We start from the raw sequence: 14,714 nt of genomic DNA on the forward strand, positions 1-14,714 counted from the left end.
GCTTAACCTTCAGATGATCCAATACTGTATCTTCCTCAAGTCAATAAACTATGCACGCACATTTACGCCCATCCACCCACCATTAACCCCATGGTCCAGTCTTATTACTTCACATCGTCATCCGCCGGTTTCAAGTCACGTTGTCTGTCAGGATGAGACATTTGCCTGCCCACACGACGCCTGTTCCTAGCCTCGTCCGTCACGAGCGTCATAAGGAGCCACCATGTTCTAGCCTGCTCGACAATGGCTTTTAAATAGTACTGCTCTCGATAGATAATTCTGCAAGTTAAGATAATAGACGTAGCAACAGAGGGGGCTTAGGGGCCGTCCAGTCGGGTCTCTACTGCAGACTTGCATGTACAAGCCACGGGCATTTTCAGCAGCAAATCTTGGCTTCAACTCGACATTACCATTATTCAATATCATCAAGCCTATCTCTTTCCACAAAGTAAGCAAAGCTAAGGTAAGCAACAGCAACAACAACGACAACCTGTCAATACCCAATGCCCTAGCATGCCCGCAGTGGTGCTCTACACGTTCAATGTGCCACTCTCTCCTTTCTACCGTCAGTCCAAAATAGTATATACTTGTCTTTCTCCTCTCTCGTATTCTTTCCTAAGTGCCCCAGTCTCCAGAATGGCTTTCCCATTCGTATGGCATGGACAAAGCCATTAGCAAACGTAAACGCCAGTAAACTCCTTTGTGCTGCCCTTGTCTTCTGTCAAAATACCCACCATCCTTCATTACCAAATACAGTTTGTCGTCCGTTAAATTAGCCCATTGCAGGGGCGAAATCGTTTCCCGATCAGTTTGTGTGTCCGAGGGAGATTGTTCAAGTAGCAACAGGAACTTAAGCCTGCCAGTGGTTCCTACTGTCCCGGTTCCTATCTCTCAGGGATGGGAGATCTGGCCAACCTGCCCCCTGTGCTGACTCGCTTCTGTAGCCTGGCTTCTTTCTCTCGCTGAAGCCTCTCGGCTGGGCTCATGTTACTAGGTAATGAGGGCACTGCATCCATCGACCCTTCGATGACCGTACGGCCACGCTTCTGCTCAACGTAGATTTGGGCGAAGCGGCCCAGGGGAAACGCTGGCATAGTTGCAGGAATCTCGGCTCCATTCTGAACCAATAGCTCGGCCACAGGGAACGGCACAGCTTTTGCTTCCGCATCGGTTACCGTGTGTGGAGTTCCCGGTGAGGGAGCTGCTGGATCTGCAGCGGCCAGGGCGAGCCATACAGCATGTGTGCCCCTCATTTTGTCAACTGTGTTGGGATTTGCCTTTAGCGCCAACGCATAGAGTACTTGCTGTATCTCATTCTTCTTAATGGCTGCCAAGAGTGTCTCGTCTGCTGTCCCGTATCGTGACAGCGTGGGCGAAATGGGTTCGACGAACAAACGATCTACATACTTTGATGTGATGAACCGGAGTCGCTGTTCTCGGCTTGCCTGTGCCGTTGGCTTCAGCGACTGGTCAAGCTTCGCCTCCCAAATCATGTTCGATACCCGATTCCCGATTAGCAGTAGAAGCTCGACAATATCAATGGTGAAGGACTTGATGTCCAGCGTCAAAGACCGCACCTTGCTAATATGGGTTCCGAGTGATCGGTGAATGCCACTACACTCGATGCAAAGAATAATGCCCAGATTGATCGATACCCACTCAACCTTGGATCCTGAACCGCAATCGGCGCACCACAAGTTGCCTTGATCGTTGTCTCGGACCATCTGGAGCACCCTGTCAGGGTTCTCGTCATACCCAGAGCTGGAGGTTCTGACTGCGCTTGGTCGCGCACCAACGGTTATCCTTCGGCTCGGTATTCCAGTATTGGCGGTGCTATGATAATTTCCGTGGCTCAGCGATTGTGTCTTTCCTGTGAGCACAGAGCCAATATCTCTTCTTAGGGAAGAATCGCCATTTGATGAAGTTGGCTTCCCTTGATAGCTGCGTCCTTCCATGGCGCTCTGTAAAGCATTGTTTATAGCTGTGATCCAACTATTCATGTCCTCTTCAGAGGTCGCCTGGTACACTCGTTTGAAACTAGGGGTAATGACTTCGAAGCAGAATCGCCGCTCCGCATTACGGGCTTCTCGAACAGATGCCATACGAAGATCGATAGGGTCAATGTGGAGATCAAGTTTCTGCTTCCAGTTACTGTACTCTGACAGCTTTCCCTGGTCCAGAACGATCCAGAATCTATAAATTATGTTAGAAAAGGCTTGTCATACCCCAGATCAGGAGACTTACTTGTGCCAGCCCTGTTTGTTCAAATTACGAGGGTCAACATGTCCTCCCGGTCTATTGAGAGCCCACAGAAGGCCTTCCTTCCGGTGAGTGACGGCGGATGGCATGTTATCTCGCTCCTCAAGATCCCGAATACCCTTGAACTTGGAAGCAGCTGCAGGACTTCCAACACCTGTCTGACCAAGACTACCTGGAGATCTGGATAACTCCACACCTGATGGAACATTCACTGATCCGGCATTGAGCTGAGACCCGGTGCTGTCAGCACGGCCCAAATCTGAATCCGAGGTATTGCCTGTATTGCCGTTGGTGGCGGAGCCGATGGGCGTATTGCTTGCAGTGCTATTTTGTTCGGGTTCCTTGTACGGTGTGTTGCTCTTTTCAAGAAGGCGTCTCTTTTCCTCACGCTCTCTTCGCTGATACTGATATTCCTTGTCGGCCTCTTGAACTTCGTTGGACAAAGCTTCCAATTGGGGTAGAAGAACCTCAATCTTCTTCGCAGTAGCCATAAAACCTCGTGTCTGAGCATCAGCGAACCTTGTCAGGTGAGACAGAACCTCCTGTTCCTTGCGGCCGCCGTGGAGGTCCTGCATGAAACTAGAGTAGTCAAATCGTTTAAGCTCAAAGTTTCGTCGCTTGTTTTGGTATTTGGAATCGGCTTCCGCAAGCTTCTTCGCCTTGACCGAATCCTGACGCTGTCCCAAATAACGTGATACGTATGCATAATAATCCTTGCTTTCCTCCTCGAAGTCTCGCTTCTTCGACTCGGCTTGTTTGATGTCCACTTGGTATAATTTGGTTACGGGTTCAATAATGATCTTCTGTAGGTTATAAGTGTTTTGTCGCTCATACGATAAGATTTCCCTGGCAATTTTATCAAAGTAATGTGTCAAAGCAGGTTGAACGGCGTTGGCATTGGTTGCTGCAGCTTCTCGCAAAGCATCCACGAACGCGGTGAAAGCATCGTTGGCTTCAATCTGGCAAGAATGCGCATGTTCTGCTTTCTTCAGAACCTTCTTCATCTGTGTCCTCATGTTGCCTGTCTTTTGCTCAAGGGCTTTGAGGGTAGCCCGAAAGACGGGACCGTCATCGCTGACCATGGATTCCTCGTTCGGCTTGGGACAAGCTACGTCAACTTTGACAGTCTCTTTGGCCTGTGGGAAGCCTGGTGTAAGGGGCATTTCAGCCGTAGGAATAAGAGGCGAAACAGGCTCATCTATGATATCAGGAGCGGTGATACGAGAGTCGACTGATTGGGACGAGGCAACGCGAATCTTAGGCGGAGATGCCAGGAGGAAAGGGGGCGATGGTGAATTTGGATGGCTCAAAGACGCGGGTGTGCCTGAAAAAGCATGAGCAGATGAGGGATAAAGAGCATCTCGAGGGTTAGTACCTGCAACGAAGTAGGAGAAACTAGCTAGCGTGTGCAGTCGGTGAGCTCGAGGGTCATACTCGACAAACTGGTGGTGGTTAGCACGCTTGCATAACGGGAAAGGAGTGGCACAGTACGCTGCACGAGTTCCTCCAGCCGCCACCCTTATCCTCAGTAGGCTTCGGGGGCTTCCATTTCCATGTCCATTCGAACGATACCGACGGGCTTCCTCCTGTAGTATAATCGCCGACCAATGCTACGTTGGCATTTCTATGTAGATTTGGGTCGGCATGAAACTCTCGGGTCACCAAGTTCTCGACTTCTTTCAGATTCGAGGCGTAGACGTAGGTAAGGCCCGATATACTGGTATCAATTGGAGCGGATGCTGGTTCAGAGGAAGTGGCTGGTTGCGCAAGCTGCGCCTGGCGCATAACGAATGTGAAGGAAAATATGAGCTCGTCATCGTTGCTGAGCTTGACTAAGAAGTTCGGTGGTGCTGTTGGATTTGAAATATCAGGATCCTGTGGTTAGGTCAGTCACCGACGCCGAAAAGAAAGGTCGCAAACCGTCGCAACATACCTGGACGAACTCTACAGGAGATGTGTCGCCGAGAGGTCTCTGGGCAGAAACTCTAGTAGCAGGAAAGGCATTGGGAACGATGTTTACAGAAGTGCGCTTCCGTGGGTTTGTGACGACTAAAGAGGATATGCTCACTGCAAAACAGAGTCGGTCAGTTAGAGTAACAAGCCACAACCTCGGCGCAGGCCTCCAGCAAGATCCAAGGGCAAGGCGGGGAAAGGGTAGGACAACGTACATCTATTCTGGTCTCTCAAGTAGAGAGCAGGCCCCTCCTCGGGCTTGCTGCTGACGATGCCCATCGTCAAGTAGGTCTGAAGGGCAGCGATGGTCAAGATACGAGGAACGATTACAGTTTCGGCTGGGACCAGTAACTGGAGCTGTCGGGATCTTTAAAGACGGACTGGAGCGACGAACGAACGAACGCACACTGGGGGGGGCGCACAACGACAGGCGACACTGTGACACCGTGACAGCGAGCTGCTGCAGCCAACAAGAATAGCGCCGGTACGAAAAGTGGTAGCGCGGGGCTCAGGGCGGGACAGGGGAGGCCGTCATCTGGCGCTGAGCCAACCGGAGTGGCCCACTCGCACCTCGATTAGGTGTAGAGCCAGTATCAGACTCGTGTGGCTATTTGCGACCGCTCGTCAATCGGCCGCCAGGAGTCAAGGTCAGATAACTAACATAGTTAATAAGTAGGTAGGTAGGGAAGTATATAACCACTATTGACTGTCGAGTATCCCGTATATAATGAATGCGCCAACGTCGAAGGCGGCGTACGAATGTGGTGAAGCTGTGGGCGCGGGTCAAGTTAGGCAGTTGTGAACTCGACTATCATCAAGAAGCAAGAAGATAAAAAGAGCTGTTGCCTGTCGTAGTCGTAATGCTATCAACGACAGAGTGGACATAAACGACAATGTTGAACGTTGTTGAATATTCGCGATCAAGGAACCAAAGATGAATGGCCATCTCTGGAAGGGTAGGAACGAGGAAAAGCGGCACGTTAGAGACTTATCTCAAGTAAAAAAAAGCCCAGCGAGGTACATAGGGGTTGCCAGCAGGTTCGAAGCGGCTAGAGCAGCAAAATTGAAGTCAATAGGTGTCTAGGTAGGTAGGTAGGTATCCAAGGATTATTAGGAAAGGGGATTTTCAGTTCTTCTTTTCTCGTCGGCTAGGATCTCGAGCTGAGGAGTCTCCTCACCTAATCAAGACACCTTGCCTACCCTACATAATATACGGATACATATCCTACCTATAATAATGTCTTGTGAAGTAATTTGCGGCTTGTTGATGATAGATACCGTGCATTCATTAGCTCTGCGGTCTCAATGTTAATGCATGCAAGGCACAAAGTAAAGACTGATTCAACCGTAATGCTGCTACATACTGGCCACCTACCTGCCAGGTTGTCGCATTTACTGTGTACCAGGTAGCATTTCCTGATTCACTGTATTGTTCCACTTAGGTACTAGATTTTGTCTTTGTGGATGATACGATCACATAATGCAGGATATCAGGCATTCGGTGACTAGATACATAACTCTTGCTTTAGCTTGCCGGACTTTTTTGCTATCTCTATGAGCTAAGTAGTACCCAACCTATGGAGTCTATAACTCGAACCAAGACCAAGCATCAAGTGCCAGGCAAGGTACCCGCAGACCCTCCAAAACCGGGGGATGCAGTTACATGCGTCAATTTGAAACACAACGGCGCTGTTGGTGGGCGCTTGGGCTCAGGCTGAATTCAAAAGCGTGATAGGTGCATTTTGCCGTTGTTGAACGATACTGGACGATCATTGATACTTTGATGTTTCTTCAGTTAACATGGCTGTATCTAACCATCTGCTCATGAGAAGTTCTCCCTGCACAAGCAAGTCATCGTCTCTTAAGACTTACCATATCTCAGACCTACCTTACCATACAGTACAGTACTCATCCACTCTAAGAACTTTGTCTGACCCTGGCTCATTTTCGGATACTCTAGACAAGGAACTCTTGCTGCTGATCCCTTCAGGCATCTCCTGCCAGGGTCCTTGACCTTAGGTGGCTCTTCTACAGCGGGGTTTGGGTCCTAAACCATCGAACCCCTACATACAGTAGGTCGATGGCCAATTGCCTGGTGCATGCTCGTCATCCTTCATGAGTCAGGTGGTGATAACCAACAGCCGCACATCGAGAGATAGCGATACTGACTGATCTAGTGCTTCTTTCACATGACAAGTGTGCAGATAGGTCCTGTCCATAATAAGGGCACGGATAGCACAACTCGGACACACTATGAACGAGGTGCAAAACGCAACACAAGATTACGATCTCCGCAACCTCGTGAGCCACCTCAACCAAAATGGGATATATTCAAGACACGAGAATCTTACATATGATCGCACCCCAAAGCTTCCAAGTACTTAGTTGATGCCTGCTATGTGGGTACCGAGCCGTCGGTTCATGTTGTTAGACAGTGGCTCAGCTCTTCGTCAACGCTCTGCAGACATGTATGATAACTGCGTATGATATGAGACTCAAGTTATGCTAATACCTGGGGTAGACAGATAGCAGTCAGAGTCGAGGATGGTCAATTCGAAGAATTGATGAACCACGACAACAGTTAGGTAGTAAATGTCCAGGACACACTACTCAGTGTGAGTAAACCAAACATCGACTAACTTGGGTACAATCAAGTGCCCAAAATCCGATAACGCCCCATGTTTTCTCTTTACTTTCGTACAAGAATTACCTACTAGGTAGGTACTATATCTAGAATAAGATATCTATAAAAGTATTAAATTATTGAAGAGCCCATATAAGATGCTAGATCGACTCTGTCTATTATCTATTATAACAACTTTTTTTTATATAATGTTAGTTGTGTAGGTAAAGTGCTATTATTCTGAAACAAATCATGATCAATGCTGAGATACAGGTGTGAATTGTGAAGATGCCAAGCAAAAGAAATAAAGATGGGAATATGAAAGGAAGACTTATGATTATCTAAAGGCATTCAGGTAGTGATTGCATCCAATTCCTGGGCGACCACTTGTGGGCGTGGAGAATTTCGTGTGCAGACATGTATCCCGCCTTCGTGCTCAGGTTATTGTAAGAAAATACACAAAGAAATCCATGAACTGCAGAATGCCATGATGGAATTGAATTCCAGGCGATTATACATAAGCGCCCAAACACGCCGTTGTTTCCATTGGATAGGATCAAACTAGCGCTCCTCAGGGTCCTATGGCGATGCCATTAGCGGATTAGCGGTTCAAGGACCTGTCCCGGCCAGGTTCCTCAGCCCATGGGCTGAATGGATGACGTCTCGCCCCATTCCTTGGGCTGGACCTTGTAGTTTTGGGTCCCATTTTAGGCTTTGTGTCAACAGTGAGCGACCGTAGATTAGAGGGGACGGGAGGCTAATGCCATTGGATTGGATGATGCAGGCTCTCCAATGCTTCCTTTATGCTACAATCAAGGGCCATCACCCTCTCTCAGCTAATCAAATACCTACCACAAACAAAAGGTTGTGTGATCTGTCGTTACTGTGTTCCCGTCTTGTTTCATCCTTGTCTCTTTGACCTCTTGAAGCACTGCGACCGGGGCGGCTCTGACCTCCAGCTCCATCCTTGACCATCACTTCACCGTCAATCTCTCATCCATCAACTGCCTTAGGCTGGAGCAGATATTGAGTGCCTTACTTACAGTCGAAACAAAGCAAAACAAACCACTCTGCTCCACAACTGCAAGGAACAGGATACGAATTTTGACATTCCATTAAAACTCACCGCATATCTATCTATTGCTCTTTTGCTATCCAGATTTGATAGCCCAGACAGATATCTAGGACCCCTCGCTCCTTTTCTCCCTTGTCGCGCACGTTCGCCCAAACCTCCAACTCACCATCAGCATCCACCTTTGCTGACCACATCTCACGTTTTGACCGATACCCAGTGTCATGAGCTGGGGCGCGTAGAAAAAGACCATTTTTTAGGTATCATCTCGCGTCCCGAGCAATCTCCATCCTCACTTTGTAGGCCCTTGTACTCGTCATTGCCATACCGCTGTCACTGTCGCCTCCCCTCGATCGTCCACAATGTCGTCAGAGTCCCGACGCTCCTACAATACAGGCCGTCGCATGGGCAGCAGCAGAGATCTTGGCCGGGCCCGCGCAGCCTCCAGAGCCCAAGCAATTGTCGTCGAACATGATGAAGCCCGCAGCTTCGCTCTCCGATCCGCTTATCTGCACTACCTCCTTCAGCCCAAGGCCAAGCGAAAGCAATATGTTCCAGCTCCAAAGCAACCCGTCCGAACTCACACCAGCGTTGGCGCACTCGTCCAAGAATTCACCTCCGGTTCTTCTTCAAGCTTCAAGCTGCCTCACAACTTTACAAGCGCTCTACTCGAACGTTGCGGCGGCGTGCTGAGGGGCAGCGAACGCCTCCCAGGTTATAATGATGCTGCTGTCAAGCGAAGCTTTGCAGAAGCTTACACTACCTTCTCTGAAAGGAACTTCCGCAAAACCATTGACAAGGAGAGGAAGCTTGAGCCGCTCATACTCATGTTTTACACGTCTACCACCAAGGCAGCTCAGAAAGGTGCCGCTCCTGATGACGATTCTTGGAAGCTTATTCCTGACCGACATCTTGCTCTCTTTGTTCGCCTGATTGCCACTATTCTTCGGGACCAGGGCCACGATCGCGATAAGACTGAACTCATGTCCAAGCTGAGTGTTCTCGAGAAGAAGCTCCTTACAAATGATCAAAACTTGGTTGGCGGTGGATCTGACGGCGCTGGCACGACTATTGAGGTCGTCGTACCTTTGAGTTATGATGTCAAGGACATGCCCTTGGTTCAGCAGGTAGTCAGGATCTTTGGACTGAGTCTCTCGGAAGCACAAGCCGAGATCAATGAGAACAAAGGAGTGTGGACAGAAGAGGCTGCACTGAAGGATCTCAAGTCGTATCAGCACAGGCTAAATTCAGACATGCCTGGTGCTCTGAGGAGTGATGACTTTGATCTTGATGAGGCCTTTCAGGAGTGGAAGAAAGCCGAGTCACCCCATCTATCCCAGATGATGCTTGATATTTTGACTGCCAAACCAGAGCTTGCCAAGACATCGAGCAGCAACATCGACAAAGGCTTCTCCAGCAGGCCTCAATCTACATACAGCGATCCGGCGTTTGATGCTTCAATGGGTTTTGATCCAGCTATCAACCTCGCTTCTCTGAACATTGGTGGTGATTCTAGTATCCGAACAGTCGAGGAGAATGTTTACACCTTTGTCCCTCCAGACCCCAGAGCCTTCTTCAAGTACATTCTTAAACATGCTATGACCTTTGACCAGATCAATAGCGATCCTGACCTTGACTATCAACCCCTATCAAAACAATCCATGGACCTTTTGACTGAATTGTGCGTGAGATGGAGGGTGCCCCAATGCTCCAGGCTCATCACTCTACTTGAGGTTGCATCACGCAACTACCTTGATCGGGAGTTGCTCCCCGAGGAGTTGGATGCCGTTTTCGATTTTGTCAAAACACCACTGCCAGAAGTCAAGAAGCCTCCCCATATATCAAACTACTCGACTCCTCTATCTGAGATCGACCCCAGCCGCTGGACGGTGCATGACTTCGCCGTCTACCAACACACTCTGAATACCCTTCATGAGACACTGCTCCGTGACCTTTATGATAGGATGGAACAGTGCTATGATACGAAACCACCCCAAATCGGCGTCGTCCAGTACATATTGGACAATCACATCTTCAGCGACCCATGTTTCTCTCCTAGACCTGAGGCTACTGAAGAATTCTCTCAACACCTCAGCCAGCGTCTCCATGATCAGGCTCAAGAGGCTTACCGCCAGTACATGGAAAAGGAGATATCAGCCGACCGGAATGACTGGGATTTTGCCAATGTGGTCAAATTAGGCAAAACAGTCATCAAGCTATGCGAGAGAATCAACAAACGCTATAACAAAAATCCCGAGATCATGGGCGTAAATCCCTTCCAGATCTTGGTCGAAGAAGTGTTCCCTCGGTTCGAAGAGGATGCGAACGCCATCATTGAGTCCATTTTGGAGATGGCTCAAGAGACTGGCACCGAACTTGACATACAAGATGGCTTCGAACTATATAGAGAGTTGGTTGCAATCCGCCGCATCCATAACGATTCTTTACCTGATCGGCCATTTGCCTTCAATGTCGAGGACCTTTTGGTCGATTTCGTGTGGCGATGGGTTCGTGCCGCCGAAAGCAGAGTCGAGGAGTACGTTGAGCAGGCAGTCAAGCAGGATCAGTTCCAAGTACGCACTGAGAACCCGGAGGATATCCCACGAGATTCGGAGAGGCACAGTGTTTCTATCATTGACATATTTATGCTATTCAACCAGACCCTTGACACTGTCTTTAACCTTAACTGGGGCAACGATGAACATCACGCCAGATTCATGACATCCCTCTCGAAGGCATTTGCCGCAGGTATTGGCAAATACTGCGAACTTGTTGATCAAAAATTCGCGAAGGAGATGGACCGTCCTTCAGCTGAGGAATTGGCGGCACAGACCCAGACTACTCAAGAGAAATGGATGAGATATGCCAAGGATGCCTGGAACAATAAAGATCGTGTCGAACCTTTCCAATTTTACTCGGAGGTAAACACTCGGTATGAGATGTTTTTTTTATGAATATTGCTAACGCTTACAGTCCTTTGTCAAACTGAACAATATTGAATACGCCATGCAGGAGCTTGACAAGTTGGAACGGACTATGGATCCCGATGCTTGCGCTGCACTGCTGGAAAGAATTGACGGACCCAAGAAAAAGGCCCGTCGACCTAACAAGTACACCTTCACGATCAAAGTAGTTGAGGCCGAGGATCTCAAGGCGTGTGATGCCAACGGCTACAGTGATCCTTATGTGGTATTTGGCGACGAATATCAGAAGAGACTGCACAAAACACGGATCATTCAGAGGAGTCTTAACCCGCGTTGGGACGAGACCTTCGACATCACAGTTCAGGGCCCAGTCAACATGATCGCAACTATTTGGGACTATGATACTTTCGGTGATCACGACTATGTTGGACGCACATCGCTCAAACTCGATCCCGTTCATTTCAGCGACTATTTGCCTCGCGAGTTCTGGTTGGACCTAGACTCACAGGGTCGACTACTTATCAGAGTTAGCATGGAGGGCGAGAGAGACGATATTCAGTTTCATTTCGGAAAGGCCTTTCGTCATTTGAAGCGCACTGAGAGAGATATGGTCCGCAAGGTCACGGATAAGGTAAGGATTCGACTCTTGTACAAACTTAAAAGAAAAACCTATTACTAACATTGAATAGCTCACCTCTCAGATCAATCACACATTGTCTTTGGAGACTCTGAGACACCTGCTCGGTACTGGCGGTATTGGCGCGTCTGTAACAAATCTCTGGAAAAAGCGAGCTTCGACAGTGCAGACTGCAACTCCAGCGCAAGTTGAAGCGGCTCTTGCACCCCTGTTTGCATACTTTGACGAGAACTTTGCTATCATGAAACAGACATTGACAAAGGCCACCATGGATGCTGTCATGGCACGACTATGGAAGGAGGTCTTGATGGTGATTGAGAATCTCTTAGTGCCACCTCTGTCTGAGAAGCCTTCCCAACAGCGACCCCTTACACGTAAGGAGTTAGACATTGTCTACCATTGGCTTGACTTGCTTTTCCAATTCTTCAATGCCAGAGACGACTCGGGAGAGCAGCTAGGTGTTCCAGCAGAGACCCTCAAGTCGCCTAAGTGGCACGAGCTGGCATCGCTGAACTTCTTCTATTTCGAGGATACTAATAGTCTGATACGCGAGTCGGAAAGAATGGCAGCTGCGACAACAGAACGCGCACGCTTGGCTCTCCAGCAGCAGAACTCACAGAGTAACCGTCTGTCAGCTCCAGCTGCTCTCGGAGCCTCGCTAGGCGGCGCAGGGTCGTTCGCCAGTATGGGTACCATTAGACGTGGCAAGAGTATCATGATGAGTCGTAATCTGGGCACTATGCGTAAGGCCAAGGAGGCCAAGCGCCGCGAAGCGCAGGCGGATCCGAGCGACGATATGATCTTACGTATCCTCCGTATGCGGCCCGAAGCAGCGCACTATCTCAAGGACCGACATCGCCAGAAGGAGAGACAGGCTGCCACTGCTGCTGCGGCGCTGATTGTCAAGAATAGTGTAACGCAAGGTTGGAACTCGTCCGCGGGCCCTGCTTTCAGTGGTAACTTCGGGCGTAATAACTTGCCGAGGCGATAAAGAGTGGTAGGAGGCAAGAGGGGGAATCATGGACATAATTCTCAGTGATACGACGGACATCACTGGATTGGAAGGCCTGCGAAGGTTTTTATGATGTAGTTTGGTTTGTATTTTTGTTGATATCTACCTATCTATCTGGCAGGAAGAGAACGCATCAGATACCCTCATTCGTGTGTGCAGGGAGTTTTTTGTAGTTAATTCATTATACGTGGATGTTTTTGCTCTAATCGGTAACTGTTGAGCTATATAATAAGTGTGAGTGTTGGTTGCAGTCTGAAATTGTTAGGGATTCAATGTGGTTATGCTGTGTGAAACTCGAATGGTTGTTTCAATACGAGACTGTTTATTATAAGCAACTCGATATGTGTAAATGTTTCACGTTGAAACTTAGTGCACTTAATGTAGAAGAGGCAACTGAAAACTCAAGCAAGATCAATGAATGGCGGTAAGCTTCTAAACCTTCATTCAACGTCGAGAGTGTTCGTTCCTCCATATTCAATGTATACTCACCTTCACTACCCTACATCTGGATGCAGCTTCCGATCTGGTCGCAGAATAGTGGCTTAACCTGATGCAAGCAAGTATGAAACTCAGCCTAATATTGTGAGCACAACCCAACAGTGATCAATGCTTGTTGCCGATCTCCGAGTTGGTTACGATCAGGAGTGGAACGAGATGGAAACATGGTCAATCGCAAAGCTGGCTGCCAGCAACGTCTAACAAAACAACGATCCTTTGACCTGTGCTATGTCTTTTAGTTTCGAGACATGCAAAAAGTAACATGCCATGTGCGACTCGGCCGAGCAAAAGTGGCGCGTAATACACTGTGACCATACCTGCATTGGTTTAATTCAGGGTCAAAGTTGTCTTGGAGAGGAGGTTTGAGGCCGTTTGGCTGCATCCCACAAAGACGCCTCCCACGTAAACGAAGCTGGGGATAGATAGGGGTTCCCTAGCACGCAAGCATGAATCAGGGCCGCTTTGTCGCCGATACCGAGATCCAACTAAGATAGAAGCAATAGTCCACGTCTTGTCCGCTATTTGAAAACCGAGCGAAGGCGGAGGAGCGGCGTCTTGACCAAGACTTCAACAGCCCTGGAGGCTAAGGGATACAGACAATACAGGGGGTAACCGTTCAAAATGCAAGCTAATACTAGCTCGGTGGTCTGCTGGACCCTGCCCGCTGAGAAACACGGCCGCCGAGGTGGGAAAAATGACAGCATTTTCAGGGTCCTTTTTGAGGGTCCAATTCAACTCCACTGAAGTTGAGCCGGCTTGTCCGTCGTAAAGAAGGGCGGAGCACTTGGTCAATCCATTGTCCATTGTAGACAGGGCCTTGAATGAGGGGAGGAGAAATCACTCTCACTTTTGTTCATAGTTATTGACTGACCTCTGCCTTGGTTGACACGAGTGCGATATGTAATTTGGCAATGCAGTTGTGCGCCGTGCTGCATTGAGCCCCTGCTTGATAAAATTCGGAACGATGATCTCTCATGAACCGACGGTTTCAACAGAGCAGGGCATTTGGAATTAGGTAGGGTCTTGGTGTTTTCTGGAGGATGAGACCAACACATGTCTAGAAACTCCTAGCAAGTACAGTATCTAGGAGTATCAACAGGGGGATCCTTTTACGCCCCCCTCGCCGCCACACTCGAAATCGAATGTGACTTGTTTGGTAAAAAGCTTGCAGGGCCACTCATCACAAGAGGTAAGTCACCGAGTGGAGATGGGCCGACATTGTTGAGCCCTTGGTTTTGGTTCTAGAAGAAAATGTCATCCAGGCCAAGTCAGTGGCGGGTTCCATGGTTATAAGCGCGATTCGACATCGCTTTGAGCGGCCTTGGACTATTTCGGTGGTGATTGCCAGTTGGTAGGCATTCGGGGTACCTCATTTGGAACGACTGAAACTGACGGTGCCGATAATGGCTCAACGGCTTCAGCGTTGTTGAATGAGAGGAAGCCCAAGGCGCATGGTAGGGAGAAGCTCATGAAGCCCAGAACCATCGATGTATTTGAGGATATGAGGCAGCTCTTGGTATTCGCCATGAGTACCAGCCAGATCATTTGCGAGCAACCAGTTGTCAAGTGCCGCCGTCTTTTGAAGAATGCGTTGCTCTTGGCCCTTTAGCCCATTCCCTATCATCCCTTCCCTTCGTGCCATGTCTCTGACCGTCGATCTTGAAATCAAAGCCGAGTCGTACACGTGCTTCTGTGACTGAATGGATTCGAAACATATCTCACGTGGACTACAAGCC

General features: G+C 48.9%; 2 protein-coding genes across 4 annotated transcripts; one reads left to right on the top strand and one right to left on the bottom strand.

The window, feature by feature from the left end:
* Window positions 1–20: 20 nt before the first annotated feature.
* FOIG_02952 (uncharacterized protein) lies at window positions 21–5,311 on the bottom strand. 3 transcript variants are annotated; one of them, XM_031200473.1, is made up of 6 exons: window positions 4,428–5,311; window positions 4,193–4,326; window positions 3,751–4,134; window positions 3,635–3,701; window positions 2,245–3,583; window positions 21–2,193 (listed from the first exon to the last, which is right to left on the bottom strand). In XM_031200473.1, exons 1-6 carry the CDS (start codon window positions 4,489–4,491, stop codon window positions 885–887), a joined length of 3,297 nt encoding a protein of 1,098 aa, XP_031070241.1. In that variant the 5' UTR covers window positions 4,492–5,311; the 3' UTR covers window positions 21–884. The 3 variants fall into 3 exon arrangements, with proteins under 3 accessions (XP_031070241.1, XP_031070240.1, XP_031070242.1); XM_031200472.1 differs by having other exon boundaries at window positions 2,245–3,701; window positions 4,428–5,211; XM_031200474.1 differs by having other exon boundaries at window positions 2,245–4,134.
* Window positions 5,312–7,608: 2,297 nt separating this feature from the next.
* FOIG_02953 (uncharacterized protein) lies at window positions 7,609–12,943 on the top strand. The gene is made up of 3 exons (XM_031200475.1): window positions 7,609–10,828; window positions 10,881–11,462; window positions 11,521–12,943. Exons 1-3 carry the CDS (start codon window positions 8,270–8,272, stop codon window positions 12,457–12,459), a joined length of 4,080 nt encoding a protein of 1,359 aa, XP_031070243.1. The 5' UTR covers window positions 7,609–8,269; the 3' UTR covers window positions 12,460–12,943.
* Window positions 12,944–14,714: the final 1,771 nt, after the last annotated feature.

The sequence above is a fragment of the Fusarium odoratissimum genome (genome assembly GCF_000260195.1).
Source record: "Fusarium odoratissimum NRRL 54006 unplaced genomic scaffold supercont1.3, whole genome shotgun sequence".
In the NCBI taxonomy this organism is placed as follows: domain Eukaryota; kingdom Fungi; phylum Ascomycota; class Sordariomycetes; order Hypocreales; family Nectriaceae; genus Fusarium; species Fusarium odoratissimum.

Excerpts from the sequence above, each read along its gene's own strand:
- FOIG_02952 (XM_031200472.1), bottom strand. The coding sequence starts at position 4,491 with ATGGGCATCGTCAGCAGCAAGCCCGAGGAGGGGCCTGCTCTCTACTTG. Across the intron at positions 4,135-4,192 it reads CTCCTGTAGAGTTCGTCCAG|GATCCTGATATTTCAAATCC; the intron begins GTATGTTGCGAC and ends ACCTAACCACAG. Across the intron at positions 3,702-3,750 it reads GCTGGAGGAACTCGTGCAGC|TTTGTCGAGTATGACCCTCG; the intron begins GTACTGTGCCAC and ends AACCACCACCAG.
- FOIG_02953 (XM_031200475.1), top strand. The coding sequence starts at position 8,270 with ATGTCGTCAGAGTCCCGACGCTCCTACAATACAGGCCGTCGCATGGGC. Across the intron at positions 10,829-10,880 it reads CTTTCCAATTTTACTCGGAG|TCCTTTGTCAAACTGAACAA; the intron begins GTAAACACTCGG and ends TAACGCTTACAG. Across the intron at positions 11,463-11,520 it reads TCCGCAAGGTCACGGATAAG|CTCACCTCTCAGATCAATCA; the intron begins GTAAGGATTCGA and ends AACATTGAATAG.